Genomic DNA, 25,853 nt, shown 5'->3' on the forward strand with positions numbered 1-25,853 from the left:
AAACAGTGTGTTACTCTGACTAGACACTAGAGACCATTTAAAAGTGGACTACTAAAGTGATACATGGTCTACGAATTAAAACTTACAATGAAATACTTTATGACCTTAATATGTATAGCTCATAGTAACATAGAAGAGGTGATACAGCTGCATTGCCCCGCCAGCAGCGAATTGTAGCTGTCCAACCCCAGCTGCTCCAGCCCACCGGGAAATCTCCTGTTTGGCCAATCCGGCCTTGCATGAATCCCAGTTCTTAACGATTTTCTTCACTAACCCCGCTCCATGCTCCTGGGGGGCGGGACTACTAACCAGTACAGTACAACAAGCGGAGCAGAACACTATACACACAAATCTGCTAAAGTCTGATCTTCTGTCACTTGGTGTAGAAGCTACAATAAGTATGTGGTGGTTTAACAAATCTCAGATTCCCCCCCCCCCCCCCCCCCAGTATTCACTAATGAAGACAGAGTTGTAGAAAGTGAAACTTTAAGCTACGACAACTTAAAAAATACTACTTTCAATGCGGACGCTTGGTGCATATCTAGTGAGCCATTGCACAGTAAATGCAACAATAGCTTCCACTACACACTGATACATAAATGCAACAATGCTTCTATTTAAATCTGAAATGTATTTATATGTATTTAAGTTGTTATGGTTATGACTCTTTAACTGGCACTAGCAAAATTTATGATGGCTTTTTCATTCTCATATATACAGAATAATGCTAGATCATGTAATAAAGACAAATGAAAAAGTATTATATAATGAATTGTACGACCCACAACCAAAAACAAAATCACAATTTTAACTTAAAACACACAGTGGTAGTAACAAAAACAGGTCATTCCTATGTTACAAAACTCTGTGACAATGTTGTCTTGTGTTCTGAATCACATTTATTCACATACATCAAAACAAGTCCAGAATTTAAGTGACTTCTTAAATGTGTTTTCCTTATTCTTTCACAATACGTGAACAGCACCTAAGCTATAATAGTAATCGTGGTTTAGTAGCACAGTGGTAGATTGTCAATTAAAATACAATACTGTAGGTGGCCGGAGACTTTGCTGTCTTGCAAGTACTTTATTGCCAATTACACAGGAACTATTAGTTAATCTCAGAGATCTGTCTTCTTGTTAATCAGCAGGGAACAGCAGGTAAGGGCTCCGTCTACTTTCCCCAGTTCTGTGTTGGCGACTGGGATTAGCATATGGTCTTTCAGCTTCTCAAACACCTACAAAAAAGGAAAACAATTATTTATACATAAGATTCTGTTGCGTCTCCCGTGCAAGAGTAGCATTGTAACATACATGGAAATTAAAGATTCTGTTGTGTCTCCGTGCAAGAGTAGCATTGTAACATACATGGAAATTAAAGATTCTGTTGTGTCTCCGTGCAAGAGTAGCATTGTAACATACATGGAAATTAAAGATTCTGTTGTGTCTCCGTGCAAGAGTAGCATTGTAACATACATGGAAATTAAAGATTCTGTTGTGTCTCCGTGCAAGAGTAGCATTGTAACATACATGGAAATTAAAGATTCTGTTGTGTCTCCGTGCAAGAGTAGCATTGTAACATACATGGAAATTAAAGATTCTGTTGTGTCTCCGTGCAAGAGTAGCATTGTAACATACATGGAAATTAAAGATTCTGTTGTGTCTCCGTGCAAGAGTAGCATTGTAACATACATGGAAATTAAAGATTCTGTTGTGTCTCCGTGTAAGAGTAGCATTGTAACATACATGGAAATTAAAGATTCTGTTGTGTCTCTGTGTAAGAGTAGCATTGTAACATACATGGAAATTAAAATTCATCTTTCGTGATTCGGTGCAAAATGAACAACAAAAAATGTCTCTAGTTTATGTCTGTTATCAAATGTATGCCTGTTCTGCTTTGATGAGACGTAGCACATTTCCGTGAAAGGCACTAAGTTTTAAAGTAGGAGACCAACAGGAAAAGGTAAATTTGATATCTACAGTGTATCTATCTATCTATCTATCCATTTTTCTGTCTATCTTCATGATCTATCTACAGTATCTATTTATCTATCTATCTCTATTTATATATCTATCTATCTATATCTGTTTATCATCTATCTTCATTATCTATCTATCTATCTATCTATCTATCTATCTATCTTTATATTGGTTTATCTATCATCTATTTTTTTCTCTCTCTCTATCATCTTTCTACCTGTCTATCTATCTATCTATCTATCTATCTATCTATCTATCTATATATCTATCTATCTATTTATCTTCATTATCTATCTATCTATCTATCTATCTATCTATCCATCTATATCTGTTTATTATCTATCTATCTTCATTATCTATCTATCTTCATTATCAATATCTATCTATCTATCTATCTATCTATCTATCTATCTATCTATCTATCTGTCTATCTATCGTCTGTCTATAATCTGTCTATCTATATATCTATGTATCTATCTTTATATTTGTTTATCTATCATTATCAATTTTTTATCTCACTCTATCATCTTTCTACCTGTCTGTCTATCTTTCTATCTATCTCTATATTTGTTTATCTATCATCTATATTTATTATCTTTCTCTATCATCTTTCTACCTGTCTGTCTGTCTGTCTGTCTATCTATCCATCTTCCTGTATCTAATTATTTATCTATCTTTATATATACCTGCTTTATATATTCTCACTTATGTAGCCAGATTGAACAATTTTTTACCTTTACACTCTCTGGAAACTCTTCGGGTGTGCGGTGCAGTAACACATGCCCTTTGCTTGGTATGTTTAAGTAAACGCAATTAGCTGCAATGTCATCAGGGACTGTCAGTTTGTCATAGCGATGATCACTCATCTGTTGCATGGTCTGAAAAACAAATAATTTTAACAGCGGTCATGACTCAGATCTGTCAATCATCTGACGTACAGTAATGTCGTGTACAAATGTATTTCTTCACTTCCACTCAACATAACTACATTTTGAGCATGTTATGGTGAAATGTGCGTTATAAACTATAGGAAGGAATGTGCTAACATAGTCAGATAGATTTAATATTATAAATGAGTTTATATTTTCCATCTTCAGGTACCTATACAAAAGGCTTAATAATGCATAATACTGACAAACATTTATATATACAGTAGACTGCACATAATGTATATACTGTACATATAAATTGTTTTGTTAACTAGAGAAACATTACAAAGTATTGATAATCATTATGCTGGGGCTGAAAATTCCATTTTTGTTTTTTTATTTAAGGTTTTTCACCTTCCCACAAACAAAATGATGATACTAATCTACGCACTCGTTAACTGAACCTTTTTGTTGTAGTGTTAAATTTAAAAAAAACATTTATAGGAATCGTTCACTAGTATTTAAGAAGCAGGATGGAGCGAGTGCACCTTTAAAACTAATTAGATAATAGTGAGCTAAATAATTTTTGAGTGGTTAAGAATATGCTCTACAACCCTTCTAAGTGATAGCAATTCCTCCAAATTGTTATCGATGTAAAAGTTAGAACGGACAAGTGAAGGGGAGCTAAGTTTCAATTAATTAGAAAATAATTGAAAAATATTAACAAAGTACTTTTAATCGTATTGTAGCGTGGTGGGTGAACAGATATTAAAAATATAAAATTGTATGTGTTAACTGGTTTGTGTGATGATAAAATAATAAGATTGTGGAAGTCAATATAAATAATAAAAAGAAAGAATTAGGTATTGTACAAAATGTGACAATTTTTATATATTGAACAATGTAGCGAATACAAGTTGTAACAAATACAAGCAGGATAGGAACAAATGCAATTATAATAAAAAATGGTATATATTGAAAAATAGGCAGATTAAAAAAGAGGCAAATTAAAAAGACATAAAATACATATTTGTACAATATATATGTGTCGTATGTGTATCTCACTGCAGTGGATAAAAATGGATAAAAAAGGTCTAGTAAAAATTGTATAAAACAACCCAAGTTAGGGTAGTTTTGATAAGAGCGGTTGATTGTTAGAACAGTGCCTTATAACACCTTATAAAAGTACCTTAGAAAGTAGTGGTTCTCAAAACTACTTAGTGGTTTAGTGGGATCCGTTGGAAGACATTCATATGGATAAGCTATTAGTAATAGCTAAAAAGAGTTCTTTTGTGGATGGCGGTTGTCTCAATACTATTTATCAGTATGGACTCCGGTCTGATAGCAGGTATCTGATTCCAAATGGAGAAAAGTTTTCTTTGTTTAAGGTCCTGTGGGATTTCCTGGAAATTGCGGTGTCCCAATACTCTCTGTCAGTATGGACTTTTGGATCCTTAGCTGAACCAGTGTGTAGCAGCAGTTTGATTTCTTGGGATCCGTTTGGCGGCAAAAAAGGGTTCAAAGTTTAGAGTACCGGCTTTTTTCAGAAGTGACCGGCTTTTCCAAACTGAACGGTTTTTTCAAATAACCGGCTTTTTCAAATTGCCCGGCTATATATGCAGTGTTTCAGAGTGTAGGCAGCTCTACGCGTTTCGGCCGTAGCCTTATCAAGATGCCATTGAACACTCTGTGGGGCATTTATAAAGGGCAGTATAGATTGCTATTGGATAACATTGGTAGGCAATCTGTGTTACTATTGGGTGTTTGTAATTGCTTTTAACCAATAGAAAAGTTCATAGAAAAAACACAAAATTTTTTTAAAAAAAATGTAAAGTGGAACACCTGTTATTGAATTCACAGTTTGTGTAGGTAAAAATGGTGTGAAGCTTGTGTTGGACAAATATTTTTATAACTAATTGTGTTAGGATAAGGTATATTGTCAAATATAATATAAAGGTACAGTGTCAAAATGAAAAATGGGTAGAGGAGGAACAATTAATTTCTTTGTTCCTAAATAACTGATATATAAAATATATCTTTTGTGATTAAATAAAGTATCTGCTAATATGGATCTAGATGCTCATTTATTAAGGCGATATTGCTTTAGATAAAAGGTAATGTTAAGGGAAGTATTTTAATCTTAAAAGATGAGGTATTAGATTATTGTTCGTTATCTTATATTAATCTATATTTCGGAATGGTTATTCTTTGTGTTTTGATCAGTGTTAATAATGTTGATTTTTATAAAAAATGAAGATTTTTTGGGTAAGTGAAAAAGGGGCAAAATAAACTATTTTATTAAACTATGTTATAAAGATTAATTTTAATTCCAAAAAGTTATTGGGTTTAGACTGAGCTGATCTTATTCAGTAGTTGATTCGTAGGTCTTAAAATTGAGAAAGGGGGGCAGAGTAAACTATTATGTTTAATCAACTAATGTGAATATCGTTGTGTATAAATTTGTTTATTATTTGTTTTAATTAAAAAATGGGAAGAGATATTTATAGAACTTTGTTATAAAGTATTTATATTTATATTTTGATAGAAATTCTTCTTTTGATTTGTTTTTAATTTTAATTTTTTGATTTTGTTTTTAATTTGACTTTTACTTTGGTTTTAAATTAGAAAGTTTAGGTCAAATTCCATATTTAATCCATATGGATGGAGAGTTTTAAATGCATAGATATATTCTGCTTCCTTTCTAAGTAGAAAATGTTCCATATTACCTCCTCTGGGGCTAAGAAATACTTTTTTAATTCCCCAATATTTGAATTTGTTAGTGTTTCCGTTGTGACATTCTGTGAAGTGTTTGTATAGTTCAGTATTGGTAGCTTTGTGTTCTATATGGTGTAGGTGTTCTCTAATTCTGTCTCTTAACATGCGGCTCGTTTGGCCAAAATATTGTAGGCCGCATGAACACTGTATGCAGTAGATTACGTTTTGATCTGAACAGCGTATGATTTCTTTTATGTTTATGTATTGTTCATTATTATTTGATTTTATTGTTTTGATTTTTGAACTATGTTTACATGATTTGCATGAAATGCATGGAAAAAATCCTTCTATTTTTTCTTTTTTGAAATTTGTATCTACTAAGTTGTTGGTTGTTTTATTTTTAAATTCACTAGGTGACAGAATATTTTTTAATTTTTTTGCTCTTTTAAAAATAATGTCCTAATATCTGATCTTGTTTGATGTAATGCCAATGTCTATTGAGGATCTTTTTTATTTCATGATGTTGGGAGCTATATTGTGTGATGAATGGTATAAAAAATGGGTCTTCAGTTTTTTGTTTTTGTTTTGTCAAATGTTGTGTAGTTAGTATTAACTCTCTGTTTTTTTCTTCAGCTTCTTTTTTGGCTTTATTAATAATGTGGGACTTATAACCTTTTTCTTTAAATCTCTGTGTGAGAATTTCGGATTGTTTAGAAAATTGGTTGATATCTGAACAGTTTTTACGGATTCTTAGATACTGACCCTTGGGTATATTTGTTTTCCATCTTGTTAGATGGCAACTATCATTGTGAATATAATTGTTTGCGTCTGTTTGTTTGAAATAAGTTCTTGTTTTTATTTCTGTGTTAATGATTTCAATTTCTATGTCTAAAAAATGGATTAGATTACTGCTGTACTCGTGTGTAAATTTAAGATTCATTGGGTTAGTGTTCATGTCCTCTATGAATAGTTCTAGAAGTTCGTGTTCCCCCTTCCAAATGATGAAGAGATCATCTATGTATCTGTAGTAGTGCACAAGGTTTGCCCCCCATTGTCCTTCATATATAAAGTTTTTTTCAAAGAGACCCATAAACAGGTTGGCATAACTAGGGGCGAACCTTGTGCCCATTGCTGTTCCTTTGACTTGGAGATATATATTTTCATTGAAGAGAAAAGAATTATTGTGGAGTATGAAATTTATGCATTCAAGTAGAAATTGGTTTTGATCTGAGTTTAAAAGGGGATCTTTGTCAAGGAAATATTTTATTGCTCTTAAACCTTTTTGATGGTCTATATTTGTGTATAGCGAATTGACATCGCAAGTGACTAATAGAAAATTTTCTTTCCAAGAAAGATTTTTTAAAATATTAAGTAATTGAGTTGAATCTTTGAGATAGGATGGTAGGGATATAACATAATTTTGTAAAAAGAAATCTACATATTGGGAAAGATTAGATGTGAGTGATCCTATGCCTGATGTGATGGGGCGGCCTGGGGGTCTAGTGAGGTGTTTATGGATTTTAGGTAAAATGTAGAATGTTGGAGTGATGGGATTTTTTACGTTTAGGAATTCATATTCATATTTCGTTAATAGCCCAGTATTAAATGCTTTATCCAATAATTGTTCTAATTTTATTGTCTGATTTTTAATGGGATTATTTTTCAGTTTTTTGTAAGTGGTTTCGTCGTGGAGGAGTCTATTTGATTCTTCAATGTAGAAGGAAGTGTCCATAAGGACGATGCCTCTGCCTTTATCCGCTGGTTTGATTGTAATATTTTTATTATTTTTTAAATCTTTGATTATGTTGAGTTCTTTCTGACTCATGTTCCAATTAAGATATTTATTTTGGTCAAGATTTTCTAAGTCTTTTCTAAGACTAGGAATCGTTCACTAGTATGATCTTGCAAAAGGACAAATCAGCCTGTTTACATTCCATGGGGCCAATTGGCCGCAAATCTGCAGGGGGCGGCATTGCACAAGCAGTTCACCAGAAGTGCTTGTGCAATGATAAATGCAGACAGCGTATGTTGTCTGCATTTATCGATGTCTGGCGGACATGATCGCTACAGCGGATCATGTCCGCCAGACACATAATATATCGGCCCCTATCTCTCTTTATTTAAAAAATATAAATTATTAAGAATAGCGAAATTAGTATAAAAAAGGTGCTACTATAGTATCAATAAGGGGCTAGGTAATAGGGACTGAAGCCCCAGAACTGCCCCTTGTATCAGCAGTGCTAATTTTGGCAGTTTGCAGGTTATATAACAGCCCGAAGAGTATAGAACTGATCCTACCCACATTCTACTTAGTGCGCTAGGTACTTATTGGTTCCAGATGTTTTTAGAACAGGGAACTACTTTTCATGCTAATACTAATGATGTGAATGCTAGTATTTAAAGGGCCATAATATTAAAATATGACATGCTTTACTTCATTAGAGAATGTCATGTTACAAATATCGACCCTTCACTACTGTGTGTTTAACCACTGCAAAGTGGTTAAACACACAGTAGAAGTACCACTTGGGACTCGCACAGCACTGCTGTTCTCAAGAAGCACTTGTTACACATCTGAGTCGTGGGACTAGCGCTGCTTATTGAATCAGTGGCAGCTTTCTCTCTGGCCAGCAGTGCTCTGCGGGTCCCACAGGTACTTCTTCTTTGTGTGTAGCCCCATTGGAGGGTTGATAGTTAAAAAATGACATGCTGTAATTCATTAGAGCAAGTTATTTTATAACTATTATGGCCCTTTAAAGGGATAGGAAAGTCAAAAACTTTCATGATTTGATAGAGCATGGAATTTTAAGAACCTTTTAATTTCACTTCTGTTATTAAATTTATTTTGCTCTCTTAGTATCCTTTGTCGAAAAGCATATGTCCATATACTCAGTGGCAGCAATGTAATACTGGAAACTTGCTGCTGATTGGTGGCTACACACATTTGTCTCTTGCCATTGGATCACCAGATGTGTTCAGCTTGTTCCTAGTAGTGCACTGCTGATCTGAATATTACTTTACCTATGTGTTTAATCTCTTTGCAGAGTTTAACCCCTTAATGACACGTTGTACCTTGCACATTAAGGTTTTTTTTTATGCCAGTAATAGCGTAAGGGTCGTCTCCAGCAGTGATACACACTATTACTGCAGCGGTGGTGAGACACATAATAATTCACCCCTTAGTTTAAAAATGACAGCAGTTGTATAGGGTGTGTCAGCTGTCATTAAGGGGTTAAACACACAGTTATGTAAAAGTAATAGTGAAATAAGAATATTATCTAACATACTAGAGCATTTCATTTTTTCATTTTTTATATCCCTTTAATTTGCATTAACAAAAGAATAACTTAAAGGGGCACTGTATGTCATTTCCTTTCTGGCATTCATAAGAAAGAGCGGTATTTAGAGGTGAGGAAATAAGTAAAAGATTTAGGGGCCGTTTTATCAACCAGTGAATCGGCCCCAATGCATCTGTTTCTGCGCAAGCCTTCAGGCTCGCCGGAAACAGAAGTTTAGAAGCAGCGGTCTTAAGACCGCTGCTTCTTAACTCGTCTGCCACCTCTGAGGTGGTGGACAGCAATCCGCCCGATCGCATACGATCGGGTTGATTGACACCCCCTGTTAGCGGCCGATTGGCCACAAATTGGCAGGGGGCGGCATTGCACCAGAAGTTCACGAGAACTGCTGTTGAAATGATAAATGCTGAGAGTGTATGCTGTCAGCATTTATCGATGTACAGCGGACATGGTCTGCTATATCGGATCATGTCCGCTCGCACCATAGTAAATAGGCCCCTATGCCTTAAACGGAGTTTGGAGACATCCTCAGTCATGAGCTGTGGGCACTATTTTGTCCCTTCACAGTGAGCTGCAACGACCACTCTGTACTGTCCTAGAGTGTGCAATCGACTTGATTAATACTTACTGCCAATTCTCAGAATCAACCACACCAGCATATGTACATATCCTCAGCAGCAATGCACTACTGGGAATCAGCTGGTTATTGGCGGCTACACACATTTGTATCTTTTCAATGGTTCACCAGATGTGTTTGCCTAGTGCTCAGTAGTGCACTGTTACTCTGAATCTGACCCCTCTATACTGTCCAAGTGTGTGTAATATGACTGATTAATATTTACTAGACATGTGTACATGGGAAAAATTAAATTCGTCCAAAAGCTTTGTTTCCAATTTTTTTTAAATATTCGGTTCGGACAAATTTAATCCATGCAGCAATCAGTTCAGACGAATATTGGATTCGGATTTGTTACCATTATTTCCAGTGAGAACAGCTAATATAGACAATTTATATTAACAAAAATCTTACATTATAGGATTTGAACAATTAAATGGACCAATTGTTCAATGTTGTAATAACATACAGCTCCTGTATGACTAAACTCCAGCATTTAGTGCCTGACTGGCTGCACTTAACATCAGTCATTAGTAATACTATAGCAGGATTGTACAGGGGACGATGCACAAATTAATGGTCAGACCCCCTGTACATCATTACAAACAAATCTTATTAACTAAAAAATATAACTCCTTCCCCCCACTCCTCATTAACTAAAAAATATAACTCCTTCCCCCCACTCCTCATTAACTAAAAAATATAACTCCTTCCCCCCACTCCTCATTAACTAAAAAATATAACTCCTTCCCCCCCATTTTTGGAGTCAAATGGAATGAAAGAATGAACAAATCAATTTTGTCAAGCAATCATTTGTTTCTTGTCCAATACTGTATTCAGCTGTTCATGCATCAAACGACTCGACGAATCAGCAAAATTCTGACAAAATTTTCATTTTTCCAAAGCCCAAATGCACAACTCTAATATTTACTGCCAATGCTCATGATTAAATGTTACTCTTTCATATCAGTAAAATAAATATTTTCAACCACACCAGTAACTATTATTCGTTATTTTTTTCTCTTGCCTTTATCTTCACTTTTCTTCTTTTATTAAATCTCTAACCCTGATTAACTTCTGTGCACCTGTCCCATGAGTGTAAAAAAGAAATTAATCTGACATACAAACCTTCATTTTTAAATCACTTCTCTCCATGTATAAAGCCAATATTGACAGAGCAATTAAATATTTCTCATGTTGGAAGCCATAATCATGCCCAACCTCAAAAGAACAAAACGTTCTATGTCCGTAACCTCATTATAGACCATAGTTATAACAAGAATGTTTTATAAAAAAAAGGAAGTGGTAATTTGGAGAGCTGAAGATATTAGTCAGACTGGGAATAGTACTGTACACCAGGGAAAAAGGGGGAATATTATTTCAGGACACAATTTTCTCTTTGCTCTCATGAGTATATAGCCCATCAGCGAGGGCATTTTATAGCCCATCAGCGAGGGGATTTTATAGCCAAACCTCCACTACATAGGAATGCGAACTGGTGCTCAGAACTAATATAGAAAAGACATGGTGAATTATTTCTGAGCATAGCTCAGCCAGCTGGGAGCTGCGGCGTGCCAGGGGCAGTCCAATCGTGTGTATACAGTAACTCAAGACAGAAATACAAATATAAACCAAAATATATATTAAACACAGTGCTCTGCAAAACTTATTGGGTACACCAAGTTCTTGAAAACCAAATTTAGCATTCACGATATTTGTGAGTTTTTTCTATTTTAGGTATAACAGAAAAAAAAGCAAAACATGAACTAATTCTGAAAGTCCTATATTTGGTTTAGATGGATATATTTAGCTGTTTATATTTGATATAGAAAAGAAAGTTGTGATTTGTAACAGTCCAGGAAACTGTTGTTTAAACAAAATGTATTAGTAATACTAAATGTTGTAAATGTATGAGCAAAGGTATTTTGGCCGAGATTACTAGTGGCACGCTATCAGATTTTTCCGCTTGCGTGCTATCTGCGCTCAAAGTAAACTTTTTAACATGGGTGGGATAGTGTGTGTATATCAAGTTGAAAGTAAAAATATCTATTAAGGAATAAAATTGGAATGTAAAATATTTACAGTAAAAAACTGTAAAACATATTAAAAATATTAAAGTTTATTTAAAAATTAATTTTCTTGTTTAAATGTATTTGAGTGGAAAGGGCTCCAAAATGTATATATGTTTTCACCTTTTAACTATTATAAAATATTTTTAATATTATTTATATGTAATATTTTTTTTTTCAGAAAGTGTATATATGGGTGTAACAGTTTATTTTAATGTATTTTTGTTATGTTTGGTTCAACTTATTTTTAACCCTTACACTTTATTCTAAGGGTCCTATTTAACAAGCTGTCAATCTGCCCCAATGCAGCTGTTTCCGCGTGAGCCTTCAGGCTCACCGAAAACAGCAGTACAGAAGCAGCGGTCTTAAGACCGCTGCTCCTTAAAGGGACAGTCTACACCAGAATAGTTATTGTTTTAAAAGATAGATAATCCCTTTATTACCCATTCCCTAGTTTTGCATAACAAACACAGTTACATTAATACACTTTTTACCTCTGTGATTACCTTGTATCTAAGCCTCTGCAAACTGCCCCTTATTTCAGTTCTTTTTACAGACTTGCATTTTAGCCAATCAGTGCTGTCTCATAGGAACTCTACGTGCGTGAGCACAGTGTTATGTATATGAAACACATGAACTAACACCCTCTAGTGGTGAAAAACCGTCAAAATGCCCTGAGCTAAGAGGCGACCTTCAAGGGCTTAGAAATTAGCATATGAACCTCCTAGATTTAGCTTTCAACTAAAAATACCAAGAGAACAAAGCAAAATTGGTGATAGAAGTAAATTGGAAAATAGTTTAAAACTACATGCCCTATCTGAATAATGAAAGTTGGTTTTGGACTAGACTGTCCCTTTGGCATCTATTTATCAAGCCGTCAACCGCAAATATGCTGGAATTCTGCAGCGTATTTGTGGCAAGCTTGATTCCCCTTATTTATCAAACCCTACAGACCGGCAAAAGTAGAATTTTGTGACATAACATACGATCCGCCGGACTCAGTCCGACACAGATTGATGCTTACGTCACTACAGATGTTCAGAACGCAAGTTTGGCACAATCTGACTACTTTTGCTAGTTATCAAATGTCAACCAGGTACTCTTGGCACAATTCTGGCCCAGCGTACCTGGTTTTCAATTCGCCGCCCTAGAGGCAGCGGATGCCATAAGAATCAATGGGAGTCTGAAAGCAGCGAAAGCTTATGTTCGCTGCTGCCCGATATCCCATTGATTCCTATGGGAATGTTTACACCTAACACACTAACATGTACCCTGAGTAAACACCCCTAATCTGCCCCCCTACACAGCTGCCACCTACATTATACTTATTAACCCCTAAACCACCGCTCCCGGAACCCACCGCAACTAAACAAAGTGTTTAACCCCTAAACCGCCGCTCCCGGAGCCCACCGCCACCTACATTATATTTATTAACCCCTAAACCTAAGTCTAACCCTAACCCTAACACCCCTAACTTAAATATAATTTAAATAAATATTCCTAGCATTAAATAAATTATTCCTATTTAAAACGAAATACTTACCTATTAAATAAACCCTAATATAGCTACAATATAACTAATAGTTACATTGTAACTATCTTAGGGTTTATTTTTATTTTACAGGCAACATAGTATTTATTTTAACTAGGTAGAATAGTTATTAAATAGTTATTAACTATTTAATAACTTCCTAGTTAAAATAAATACAAATATACCTGTAAAAATAAAACCTAATCTAAGTTACAATTACACCTAACACTCCACTATAATTAAATGAATTCCCTAAATTAACTACAATTAAATAAAATTAAATAAAATTATCTAAAGTACAAAAAAACCACTAAATTACAGAAAATAATTACAAGATTTTTAATCTAATTACACCTAATCTAATGCCCCTAACAAAATAAAAATGCCCCCCCAAAATAAAAAAAAGCCCTACCCTACACTAAATTACAAATAGCCCTTAAAAGTGCCTTTTGCACGGCATTGCCCCAAAGTAATCAGCTCTTTTACCTGTAACTGTTTACTCTAAAACCCACCCAATCCCCTATTAATAAAACCTAACACTAACCCCTTGAAGATCACCCTACCTTGAGAAGTCTTCACCCAACCGGGCCGAAGTCCTCAACGAAGCCGGGCGAAGTGGTCCTCCAGATGGGCAGAAGTCTTCATTCAAGCCGGGCAGAAGAGATCCTCCAGATGGGCATCTTCTATCTTCATCCATCCGGCGCGGAGCAGCTCCATCTTCAAGACATCCGACGCGGAGCATCCTCTTCATCCGGAGTCTTCTTCAACAATGACGGGTCCTTTAAGTGACATCATCCAAGAGGGCGTCCCTTCAATTCCGATTGGCTAATAGAATTCTATCAGCCAATCGGAATTAAGGTAGGAAAAATCCTTTTGGCTGATGTAATCAGCCAATAGGACTAAGCTTGCATTCTATTGGCTGATTGGAACAGCCAATAGAATGCAAGCTCAATCCTATTGGCTAATTGGATCAGCCAATAGGATTGAACTTCAATCCTATTGGCTGATTGCATCAGCCAATAGGATTTTTCCTACCATAATTCCGATTGGCTGATAGAATTCTATCAGCCAATCGAAATTGAAGGGACGCCATCTTGGATGACGTCACTTAAAGGACCCGTCATTGTTGAAGATGACTCCGGATGAAGAGGATGCTCCGTGTGGTATGTCTTGAAGATGGAGCCGCTCTGCGCCGGATGGATGAAGATAGAAGATGCCGTCTGGATGAAGACTTCTGCCCATCTGGAGGACCTCTTCTGCCCGGCTTGGATGAAGACTTCTGCCCGGCTTGGATGAAGACTTCTGCCTTTCTGGAGGACCACTTCGCCTGGCTTCGTTGAAGACTTCTCAAGGTAGGGTGATCTTCAAGGGGTTAGTGTTAGGTTTTATTAAGGGGGGATTGGGTGGGTTTTAGAGTAGGGTTGGTTGTGTGGGTGGTTTTAATTGTTTTTTACAGGTAAAAGAGCTGATTACTTTGGGGCAATGCCCCGCAAAAGGCCATGTTAAGGGCTATTTTGTAATTTAGTGTAGGGTAGGGCTTTTTTTATTTTGGGGGGGGGGGGCTTTTTTATTTTGTTAGGGGGATTAGATTAGGTGTAATTAGTTTAAAAATCTTGTAATTATTTTATTATTTTCTGTAATTTAGTGTCTGTTTTTTTGTACTTTAGATAATTTTATTTAATTTTATTTAATTGTAGTTCATTTAGGGAATTAATTTAATTATAGTGTAGTGTTAGGTGTAATTGTAACTTAGGTTAGGTTTTATTTTACAGGTATATTTGTATTTATTTTAACTAGGAAGTTATTAAATAGTTAATAACTATTTAATAACTATTCTACCTAGTTAAAATAAATACAAAGTTGCCTGTAAAATAAAAATAAACCCTAAGATAGCTACAATGTAACTATTAGTTATATTATAGCTATCTTAGGGTTTATTTTATAGGTAAGTATTTAGTTTTAAATAGGCATAATTTATTTAATGCTAGGAATATTTATTTAGATTTATTTAAATTATATTTAAGTTAGGGGGTGTTAGGGTTAGACTTAGGTTTAGGGGTTAATAAATTTAATATAGTGGTGGCAGTGTGGGGGGGGCAGATTAGGGGTTAATAAATATAATGTAGGTGGCGGCAGTGTAGGGGGGCAGATTAGGGGTTAATAAATATAATGTAGGTGGCGGCGGTGTAGGGGGGGCAGATTAGGGGTTAATAAATATAATGTAGGTGGCGGCAGTCTAGGGGGGCAGATTAGGGGTTAATAAATATAAACTGGTAGTGAGAAAGATGAGGCGCTGGAGAATTGACCCTGCTAGACTAATGTATTCCCCTCTAAGAAAACAGTGGTTGAAATGTAATGAATGTAGTCCAGCGCTAGATTAGCACGGGTAGAGTATTTAGTTAAATTCTATAATTTGAATATATTTTATTTGTAATTAGATAAATGTTTAATGTATGTGCTGCAATATTGTTATTATATATTTATTGTAGATAATCCTAAATCATTTATCAACATTCAGGTTAGAAGAGTTAATAAAAAGATATAGATAAACTGGTATATATGAACTGATATATATAAGCTTCTTGTCTAATATGAGCTTCTTATCTATATATAAAAACTAATAAAACATTTGTGTAATTAAACAGAAATTTAATAACTTGCTAAAAGCATACACAAAATAAAAAGGGACGTCTCCCTTATAACATCGATTGCATCAGAGAAAACAATTGAATAACTGTAGTATATATTTCCGCTGTTGATAATCAGGTACCTGTTATATAGTGTAACAAATGATAATGTCCAGAAATTGGATTAAAAAAACTTAAAGATCCAAATGAGATAACCTACCCGCTATTGTGGCGGGTGTGTGTTACCGGTCCGTTAGTGAGAGACTGGTATTTAAAAATATGTCATGTGACTTTTCCTATTTTACACTTGTGATCGTAGCTGTTTCAATATAGTTGTAATGTAACCAGTGATCCTTGATATTCTGTCAAGCGCTTATTATGTTGCAATTTTTGTAACTTTAATCTGTATGTGTATCAGAAGGTGTATTCCCCTATTCCGTGTGTAATTAAGGAGTCTTGGGGGAGATTGCAACTTACGCTGGTCTCTTGGCACACCCGATTTCTCTTTTAGTGTGGTCTTTGCGGTCACGTTCAGTGACTTAGATGTTAGACTTTGCGGTCACGTGCAGTGACTATAATGCGATCCTCGCAGTGTGGACTTGGCGGTCACTTGTAGTGACTGTGATGAGGTCTTTTGCAGTCACGGAGGTGACTAGCGGTGGGGTTAATAAATATAATGTAGGTGGCGGCCGTGTAGGGGGGGCAGATTAGGGGTTAATAAATATAATGTAGGTGGCGGTGGGCTCCGGGAGTGGCGGTCTAGGGGTTAAACACTTTATTTAGTTGCGGCGGGCTCCGGGAGCGGCGGTTTAGGGGTTAAACACTTTATTTAGTTGCAGCGGGCTCCGGGAGCAGCGGTTTAGGGGGTAAAACAGTATAGTATAGTGTGGTTGTTTAGTGACAGGGTACCAATAAAGCTGGGAAAAAGCCGAAGAGCAGCGAGATCGATGACTGTTAGTTAACAACAGTCCACTGCTCATCGCACCGTACTTGGTGTGCTGCTTTTTGACAGCTTCTTTGATCATTTTGGAGAGCATATTCAGGTCCGTGGCAGCGATGTTAGGGGATCTTAGGCGAGCGTATTGGTGCCGTCGAATGCAGGTAAGTTGACAGCTTGATAAATAGATGCCTTTAACTTGTATGCCTCCTCTGAGGCTGCGGACATCAATCCGCCCAATCGTATACGATCATGATTATCGACACCCCCTGCTAGCGGCCGATTGGCCGCAAATCTGCAAGGGGCGGCATTGCACAATCAGTTCACCAGAACTGTTTGTGCAATATTAAATGCCGACAGCGTATGCTGTCGGCATTCGGTGATGTCTGTCGGACATGATCCGCTGAGCGGATCATGTCGGACAGATACTTGATAAATCGGTCCCTAGGTCTTCATTCGCGTTAACCCAATGATCGCACATTTTGTTTGTGCTGGAGCAAAACTTTTTACTTTAAGCTTGTAATATGCTCTCTAATAAGCCCTTTATAAGAGACTATTGTATCCCTTGTATGTAAATTTACACAGAGGCAGCGATCCTGTTTTATATCATATTCAGAATTAACAAGCATCACTGCAAATAATAATCATTATAATGAATCTCAGATATCTAACAGCATAATGTAAAAATTATATTCAGACCAAGAAACCAAAAGATTTCACTGGACTTTTGGGACAACAGAGATACGACGACTCCTAATTTGCAATGTTCATGCACTTAGTGGCTCTAAAGTTGCCTATTTAAATATTTCCTAGATCTTATTCTTGCAGATGATAGGACAGATACGTTTGTTTAGTTTCTGCTGAGTGCTATCACAATCACACTAACCCAGGCTTTGTGCACTCGTCTCCCAGGACATTGAACTAAAAATAATTTTATCAGTATTTTTTAATTTTCTTTAAAATTTGCTGGGGAATTCATTTGTATGTTCTTTTCATTTATGATTATGAAAAAGAATATCAGTGTTTTTGTTATAAATGTGCGTTTGTAATGAAACGAATGCACAGCCCTAGCACATAGTTATATACAACTGATATTTAATTGCTCTTTGGCTCACTGGCTCACCGGGACAACTCATAACCAAAATGTAGTTTATTTAGCACACGAAGATCCCTTCATCAAAAAGCAAAGCTCAGTAATACATTGTGATACTCTTTTACATAGAACAAAGAATAATTTTAGCTACCGTGTTCCTTGAAATATATATTTTTTGGAAGTGCGTGCTTGTACACAGCTGGTATGTGAAAAACAAGATTTATTCTTTATCTTAGTGCCTTTGCTGTGGCAAATTAGTGGCATCTATAAATAAGCTCTAGCAAATCAAGCAATCACTGTGTAGCATTTTGCAAGAACAGTGTCTTGGATATTGCAGAATCCACTCCAGCCTTTATAAGGTAAAGGGGGGAAAAAAATGCAATTTTCAGAACTGAAGGGACAGTCTACATCAAAATTGCCATTCACTACCCATTCCCAGCTTTGCACAACCAACATTGTTATATTATAATATACTTTATAACATTTAAACCTCTAAATTTCTGCCTGTTTATAAGCCACTAACGACAGACTCTTATCACACGGTTTTTATTAGCTTTTCACAACAGGAGACTGCTAGTTCATGTGAGCCATACAGATAACACTGTGCTAACACCTGAGGTTTGTGGCAGACACTGCACTAATTGGATAAAATGCAAGTCAATAGATAATAAATAAAAAGTCATGTGATCAGGGGGCTTTTTAGAAGATGCTTAGATACAAGTTAATTACAGAGGTAAAAAGTATAATAATATAACCATGTTGGTTATGCTTAACTGGGGGAATGGGTAATAAAGGGATTATCTATATTGTTAAACAATACAAATTTTGGAGTAGACTGTCCCTTTTTAGAGTTCTATAGGAGCTACAAGTACGTAGTGAGCAGTGTACGAAGCTTCAGCAGTAAAAGAACAAAAAAGCAAATATGCAAGGATGGTCCGTGGCTAAATACAATATGTACAATGTACAATTTTTATGTGCAAATGTATCTCATCAGTTGATATTAATGGGGCGTATAATACTCTATAAAATAATTCAGCCTTAAAAATATCATATCCAGTGCAAGCTAAGGTCTTTGCTAATTCAGCATTTCTAAGAAATCACTGGCATGCGCAGGCTAATACAGCGGTGCAGCTGTGGCCGTAATTAGACATTATCTTTAGCTGCACAAATGATGTAAATCTGTGCCACAGCCTCTCCTCACTGCCAAAGCCAGGAATATAAAAAGAGAACATTATGATCCTATGTTCCCTTATAAAATGACTCATCCCAATCAATAAAATCATTTGTAGGCGGATATAATTCTTATTCAGTTATAGACATGTATATCCTCTGCTTTATGAGCTGTGTGCGAGGCTGATTTTCAACACCAGCGGTTTCATTAGCATCATGAATATTCATAGGCTTCAAATCAAAGACAATCTTTGCATAATCTCCCAATAATATTCATATACTTGAAATGATAAGTTGCACAAATACATCATTTGCATATTCACACAATATACAATATGCCACGTCAGGACAGTCTGATTGTGAAACAAAAAAATAAACCTGATGATTTCTGAAAAATGATCTATATTTATATTGTGCATTTCAAGAGGATGTTTTAGGTATTACTTTTAAAGGGACATTATAGCCAACAAGTAATCTTTACGTAAAAGATGGAACATAACATGTAATCAGTCTATGACCTACAGAAATCCGCCCCTTCACACAAAATCATAATAAAATCTTGAAAGATCATGATGAAATCTCATGAGATTTGGGTGAAATCCCCAAGATCACAATAAAGTATGAACGCAGCACTGATGATCCTAATTATCTATTTTTTTGTCTTTTTTCACCATGCAGTAATAAGAAAAGCTGAATGGTAACTGCTCACAGGGAAATTACTCTGGTGAGCTGATCTTTATTTTAAATAAAGAATACCCAGGTATACTTAATTTTCTTTATCACAGTTGCATCATGAATAAATTAGAATTTATGGTGCATAATAAGTCCCTTTAAAGAGACATACACCCAAATCTTTTCTTTCATGATTCAGATAGAGCATACTTTAATTTAGTTCAGTCTCCTAGTATACTTTTTAGAAGAGAATACCTAAGTAGGCAGCTTGCACGTCACTGGACACTTATTTGACTGGAAATTTTTGCAAGAGTGCTTTTCAGCACTATCTATCAGCAGTGCCTGCACAATGTATAACATTGTTAAAACCATTTATGGAAAAGTGCTTGAAGCATATGCACACTCCTAAGCCTACCTACCTAAAAAAAAAATATTCCTAAAGAAAAAGGTAATTTTGATAATAGATCTCAATAGGGATTTTTTTTTAACATTGTATAGTCAATCATTAAATCATTTTGTGTTTTATGCCCTTTTAAAGGGATACTGAAACCACATTTTTTCTTTCATGATTCAGATAGAGCAGACAATTTTAAGCAATTTGTCTTCGTTCTCTTGGTATCTTTATTTGAAAAAGCAGGAATGTAATCTTACAAGCCGGCCCATCTTTGGTTTAGCACCTGGGTAACGCTTGCTGATTGGTGGCTAAATGTAGTTCTACCCAGGGTGTTGAACCAACAATGGGCTGGCTCGTAAGCCTACATTCCTGCTTTTTCAAATAAAGATACAAAGAGAATTAAGAAAAAAATGATAATAGGAGTAAATTAGAAAGTTGTTTAAAATTGCTGCTCTATCTGAATCATGAAAGAAAAAAATTGGGTTCAGTAATCCATTTAACTATTTCTTGTTCTGCTAGGGCATTTAAGTATAGGACTGTGTTGCAAAACGATAGCTGCTAACACCTGTAAAAATGATTGATGGTAAGAAAACATTATAGGAATCCCCAGCACCCCAGAAACCTCCTACTGCTTCTGTAGATTAATGTAAGAGCATCAGTATGATTGAGAAATATTTAAGTTTTCTAAACAGATAAGCAACGCACAAATTTACTGGACCACCCAGGATTCCATACTGACATGAGCTGTTGTGCTGTCGAGATTAACAAATGGAAACTATTTATGAAGGAAGTGAAAGCCGCCCCAGACTCATCAGTCTGTCCCTACCAGAGGGTTTAAACGTACAGCAGCTGCCTTCAGCTTCATCACAGCTGGAGGAAACCAAAATATCATCATCTCTTCTACTATCTTAACAAAAAAAGATGCATTAACCCCACAAAACATCCAAGGGGGAACCCTTAGTGGGCACAAATAAAATGATCAAGTTTTAAGTTAGTCAGCTGAGAATAAAAAAAGCCCAAGAAATATTGAGCATAATAAAAACAATGATAAAAAAAAATCACTCACTAGAGATCTTTTTCAGTGGAAAAAATGACTGCAGGGGGTTCACAGAACATCCAGCACTTTAAACTGCATGGCTAACATATTTTCCACTGTAAGTATAACATTCATTACCCCAGGAGGGGGTGTAACTGTGTAGCCTTACATTCAAAGAAAGAACATAATATAGATATATTTTTTTTTACTTGGCCATTACATTTTATGTGCCTCATATGTATCTGTTTTGCGTCAAGGTATTATGTTTTGCATCTGAGGAATACATTTAATATCTCTACAGCTAGACAGGACAGGAAAAAAGGCTTATTCATTTGATTTAGCAGCTAGCACTATTAGTGGTGTGATAGCAAGGATGTGTATAATCTAGTCTGTTGTAAATTATCAGGTCTAATTAACACATTAACCTTTTTATGACGCAGTCTAGCTGCAGCACTTTCTATAACAGAGGTATTTTATATGCTGGATAGTGTTATACTTACCCAGAGCAGACTTATTTTATATATGTAGAAAGCTACCCTTTTTTATTACCTGTACAATCAGAGAAAGTCTAACGTGTCTCTGATAATGCATAAAACAGCTAACCAGAAGTACAGTAACCTTACATATTATAATTATTCCAGAAAATAAAACAAGACCACATTGGGCTTAAACTGAAATGAAATTCAATGTGTTTCTTTTAGGATTTAGAAAGAGCATGCAATTTTAAACAACTTTCCAATTTACTTTTATTATCTAATTTGCTTCATTCTCTTGATATCCTGGGTTGAAAGGCAAATCTAAATAGGCTCAGTAGCTGCTGATTGGTGGCTGCACATAGATACCTCATGTGATTGGCTCACCAATGTGCATTGCTATTTCTTTAACCAAGGATATCTGAAGAATGAAGCAAATTAAATAATAGAAGTAAATTGGAATGTTGTTTAAAATTGTATTATCTATCTGAATCATGAAAGAAAAATTTTGGGTTTCATGTCCCTTTAAAGGGATTTGAAAGAAAATAAAACTTGCAAGAATCAGATAGAGCATGTCATTTTAAGACACTTAAAAAATGTACTTCTATTTTCAAATGTGCTTTGTTCTATTGGTTTCCATTGTTGAAAAAAAATACACACATATCCTACACTAGTTGTTGATTGGTGCCTGCACACAGTCTCGTGATTGGCTAACTAAATGTGTTCAGCTAACTACAAGTAGTGCAGTGCTGTTCCTTTAGCAAAGTAGATTTGAAAGTTCTTTAAAATTGTATGCTCTATCCGAATTATGAAAGGAAAATTTGGGGTTTCCTGTCCCTTTAAATATATCACAACAAATACGCATTAGAGCATTTTCTTTCTGCGGCTTTATATAAATAAATTGCTCAATTAGCAAAACTAACACATAAATAGTCCAGTTTACAGTCATATGAAGATTTATTTTCATGAGAAAAAAATGTACAGAACAAATAAATTTGTTTACTAATACATAAGTCAGTAAATAGAAAAACAAAAATACAATATATATAAAATATAATATATAACAGAATTTGAAACATATTAAAAAAGTTATCTTTCAAATGCATAATAGAAAAGAATTGGTACCCATTTGTTTTAGTCTGGATATCTTGCACTGTCTATGCTTTTCCTGTAATTCCATACATCAAAATTAAATAAAATATGCGACTCAAAACATTTCTTTTGTGATTCAGACAGAAAATACCATTTTAAAAAATGTTTCCAAATTACTTCTATTACCAAATTTGCTTCATTCCAATGATATTCTGTGTTGAAGAGATACCTAGGTAGCACCTGGAGCACTATATAGCAGGGGAATAGTGCTGCCCTCTGCATACGTCCCTGCCTTTCAACAAAAGATACCAAAAGAACAAAGACAATTTGGTCATAGAAGTAAATTACTTGTACAAAATGACATGCTCTATCTGAATCATGAAAGAAAAACAATTGGGTTTTTATATCCCTTCAACTGCAATTGGTTCCACAATTTTCTGGACTGGAAAAACTGTAATCAATGAAGTAAAAGGTCTCTTACGACAGGCGTTTTCTGTTTACCGCTGCTTAATTTCAATGGTTAAATCCATCCGTTACTGAAATTTAGCTGAGCCATGAAGTATAAACTGTTGCACTACATTTTTGTGCTTGTTAGAGGAAGCATTTTATTTTCTCATACTTAATCCTTTGACTGTTTTGTGCAATTATAGTACATGGCACAGTGACCACAGTAATTTAAAGGTGACAAGATTGTACGCTTCATCAGTAATTCCATAGCATTGCTTTATGCATAACTACAGTCTGTTATAATACACAATAAATGGCTATGCAGCTTATTATTTCAATCTTAGCACCGCAGGCAAATAAGATAAAGCAGATATTTGTAGTCATAAAATCTCTTTGAATCATTTGGGATCATTTAAAGGTCAGAGATTTAACTATAATCACTCCAGCTCCTCAAAGTATAACTGAAATACCACAAACGCCTCTGAGACAGTGCTGAGAAGCCAAATTCTCCATGACAAAGATTAAGCGCTGGAAGCATTCGATATGTCAGAATTATTTCCAGAGTGGCACTGTAGTTCCTCAAAAGAGCTCTTGTGCATTTGTATTGTAATGCAATGTAACACCAGGGTGACTGACAACAAGAATAAATGTAGGACTTATATTTAAACATGTGTATAAATTAAATTGGCCCCATTACATATGCGGCGTCGCCGGCTGCCGGTTTTTACGTGATTTTGGTATTACATATACGCGTAGCATACAAGTTACGTGCGTATATTTCACCCGTCGTTACTCCCGTAAGCTAACATGGGACCGCGTTGCAAATCGGTATCCAATATTCAGCGAAAGGACTTATGTGGCGAAAATGGAAATCTTACTCCATTTTCACCTCTCCATACTAAGGCAGCCGCAGCAGGCCTTTCGCTGAGTATGGAAGCACCATAACTCCCGAAACTGCGCATGTGCAATATCTAGCTACCTGTCAACCGCCAACCCCACCGAAATAACTAATAAAATATATTAACCCCTATATCCGCCATCAAACCCACACCACAACTATAAATTAAGTATTAACCCCTATATCCACCAACCCCAACATCGCAAACTACCTAATAAAACTATTAACCCCTAATCCGCCATTAACCCACAACGCAGACTACCTATTCAAGTATTAACCCCTAAACCGCCAAAGCCCACAACGCAATAAACCTATCAAAGTATTAACCCCCTAAACCGCCAAAGCCCACAACGCAAATAATTAAATTACTAAGCCCCCTAACTTAACACCCCATAAATTAACCCAAATTACAAAATACTAAAGTTACTATTAAAATAAAAAAACCTAACACTACTTTAAAAATAAAAAAAACACTAAGTATAACTTAAAGGAACAGTCTAGTCAAAATTAAAATCCTGGTGTAGACTGTCCCTTTAAGCTACAATTGCATAAAATAAAAAAATCTAAGATTACAGAAAAAAAAATCAAATGTTAAAAAATTATATCTAATCCCTATGAAAATAAAAAAGCCCCCCCCCCCCAAAATAAAAACACCCCCTAATCTAATGCTAAACTACCAGTAGCCCTTAAAAGGGCTTTTTGCAGGGCATCCCCCACCCACCAAACCCCCCCAAATAAAAGAACCCAACACTAAAAAACCTAAACTACCCATTGCTCTGAAAAGGGCATTTGCTCTTTTACAAAGTGCCCACCCTAATCTAAATAAATAACCCCCCCCCCCCAAATGTAAAAAAAACCTAAGTCTAACCCCCAGGTTGATACTCACCATTCCTGAAGTCCGGCGGAGAAGGTCCTGTCCCATACGGAAGTCTTCTTCCAATAGGCGACCTCTTCTTTCTTCTTCCAGGAACAATCCGGTGCGGAGCAGAGGGCAGAGCTGAAGACCGATGACCGCAAAACTGAAGATCGGCGACCCTGGAACTGAAGACCGGTGACCGCGGAGCCATGGAGAGTGGAGGATCCTCTTTATACGATCACCGCCGTACACTGGATAGTGAATTCAAGGGAGGCAATTAAAAATGGCGTCCCTTGAATTCCTATTGGCTGATTTGATTCTTCAAATTCAAATCAGCCAACTGAATGAGAGCTACTCAAATCCTATTGGCTGTTCAAATCAGCCAATAGGATGAGAGCTACTGAAATTCTATTGGCTATTCAAATCAGCCAATAGAATTTCAGTAGCTCTCATCCTATTGGCTGATTTGAACAGCCAATAGGATTTGAGTAGCTCTCATCCTATTGGCTGATTTGAATTTGAAGAATCAAATCAGCCAATAGGAATTCAAGGGACTCATTTTTAATTGCGTCACTTGAATTCACTATCCAGTTCCGCCCTCCGCGCCGTATTGTTCCTGGAAGAAGAAAGAAGAGGCCGCCGCTTGAAAGAATACTTAACCGGATTGGAAAGAACCTGCTCCGCCGGACTTCAGGAATGGTGAGTATCAACTTGGGGGTTAGACTTAGGTTGTTTTATTTATTTATTTATTTATTATTTTATTTATTTAGATTAGGGTGGGCACTTTGTAAAAGAGCTAAATGCCCAAACAAATGCCCTTTTCAGGGCAATGGGTAGTTTAGGTTTTTTAGTGTTAGGTTCTTTTATTTTGGGCGGTTTGGTGGGTGGGGGTATTTTACTTTTAGGGGGGGACTGTGTATTTTTAATGTAAAAGAGCTCTTTATTTTGGGTCAATGCCCTGCAAAAAAACCTTTTTAGGGCAACTGGTAGTTTAGCATTAGATTAGGGGGTGTTTTTATTTTGGGGGGCTTTTTTATTTTCATAGGGATTAGGTATAATTTTTTAAAATTTGATAATTTTGTT

The 25,853-nt window shown here is 35.7% G+C and overlaps 1 protein-coding gene across 7 annotated transcripts in view; it reads right to left on the minus strand.

Moving 5' to 3' along the window:
* Positions 1–876: 876 nt before the first annotated feature.
* Positions 877–25,853, minus strand: part of DDAH1 (dimethylarginine dimethylaminohydrolase 1) — a 371,445-nt gene continuing 346,468 nt past the window's right edge. For all 7 annotated transcript variants that reach the window (XM_053693888.1, XM_053693885.1, XM_053693887.1 and 4 more), the window contains 2 exons: positions 2,714–2,857; positions 877–1,237 (listed from right to left, as the gene is read on the minus strand). In XM_053693888.1, coding sequence (XP_053549863.1) covers positions 1,121–1,237; positions 2,714–2,857 — 261 coding nt within the window. In that variant the 3' untranslated portion in view covers positions 877–1,120. The remainder of the gene's footprint in view (positions 1,238–2,713; positions 2,858–25,853) is intronic.

This window comes from Bombina bombina, chromosome 10 (genome assembly GCF_027579735.1).
Source record: "Bombina bombina isolate aBomBom1 chromosome 10, aBomBom1.pri, whole genome shotgun sequence".
NCBI lineage: Eukaryota > Metazoa > Chordata > Amphibia > Anura > Bombinatoridae > Bombina > Bombina bombina.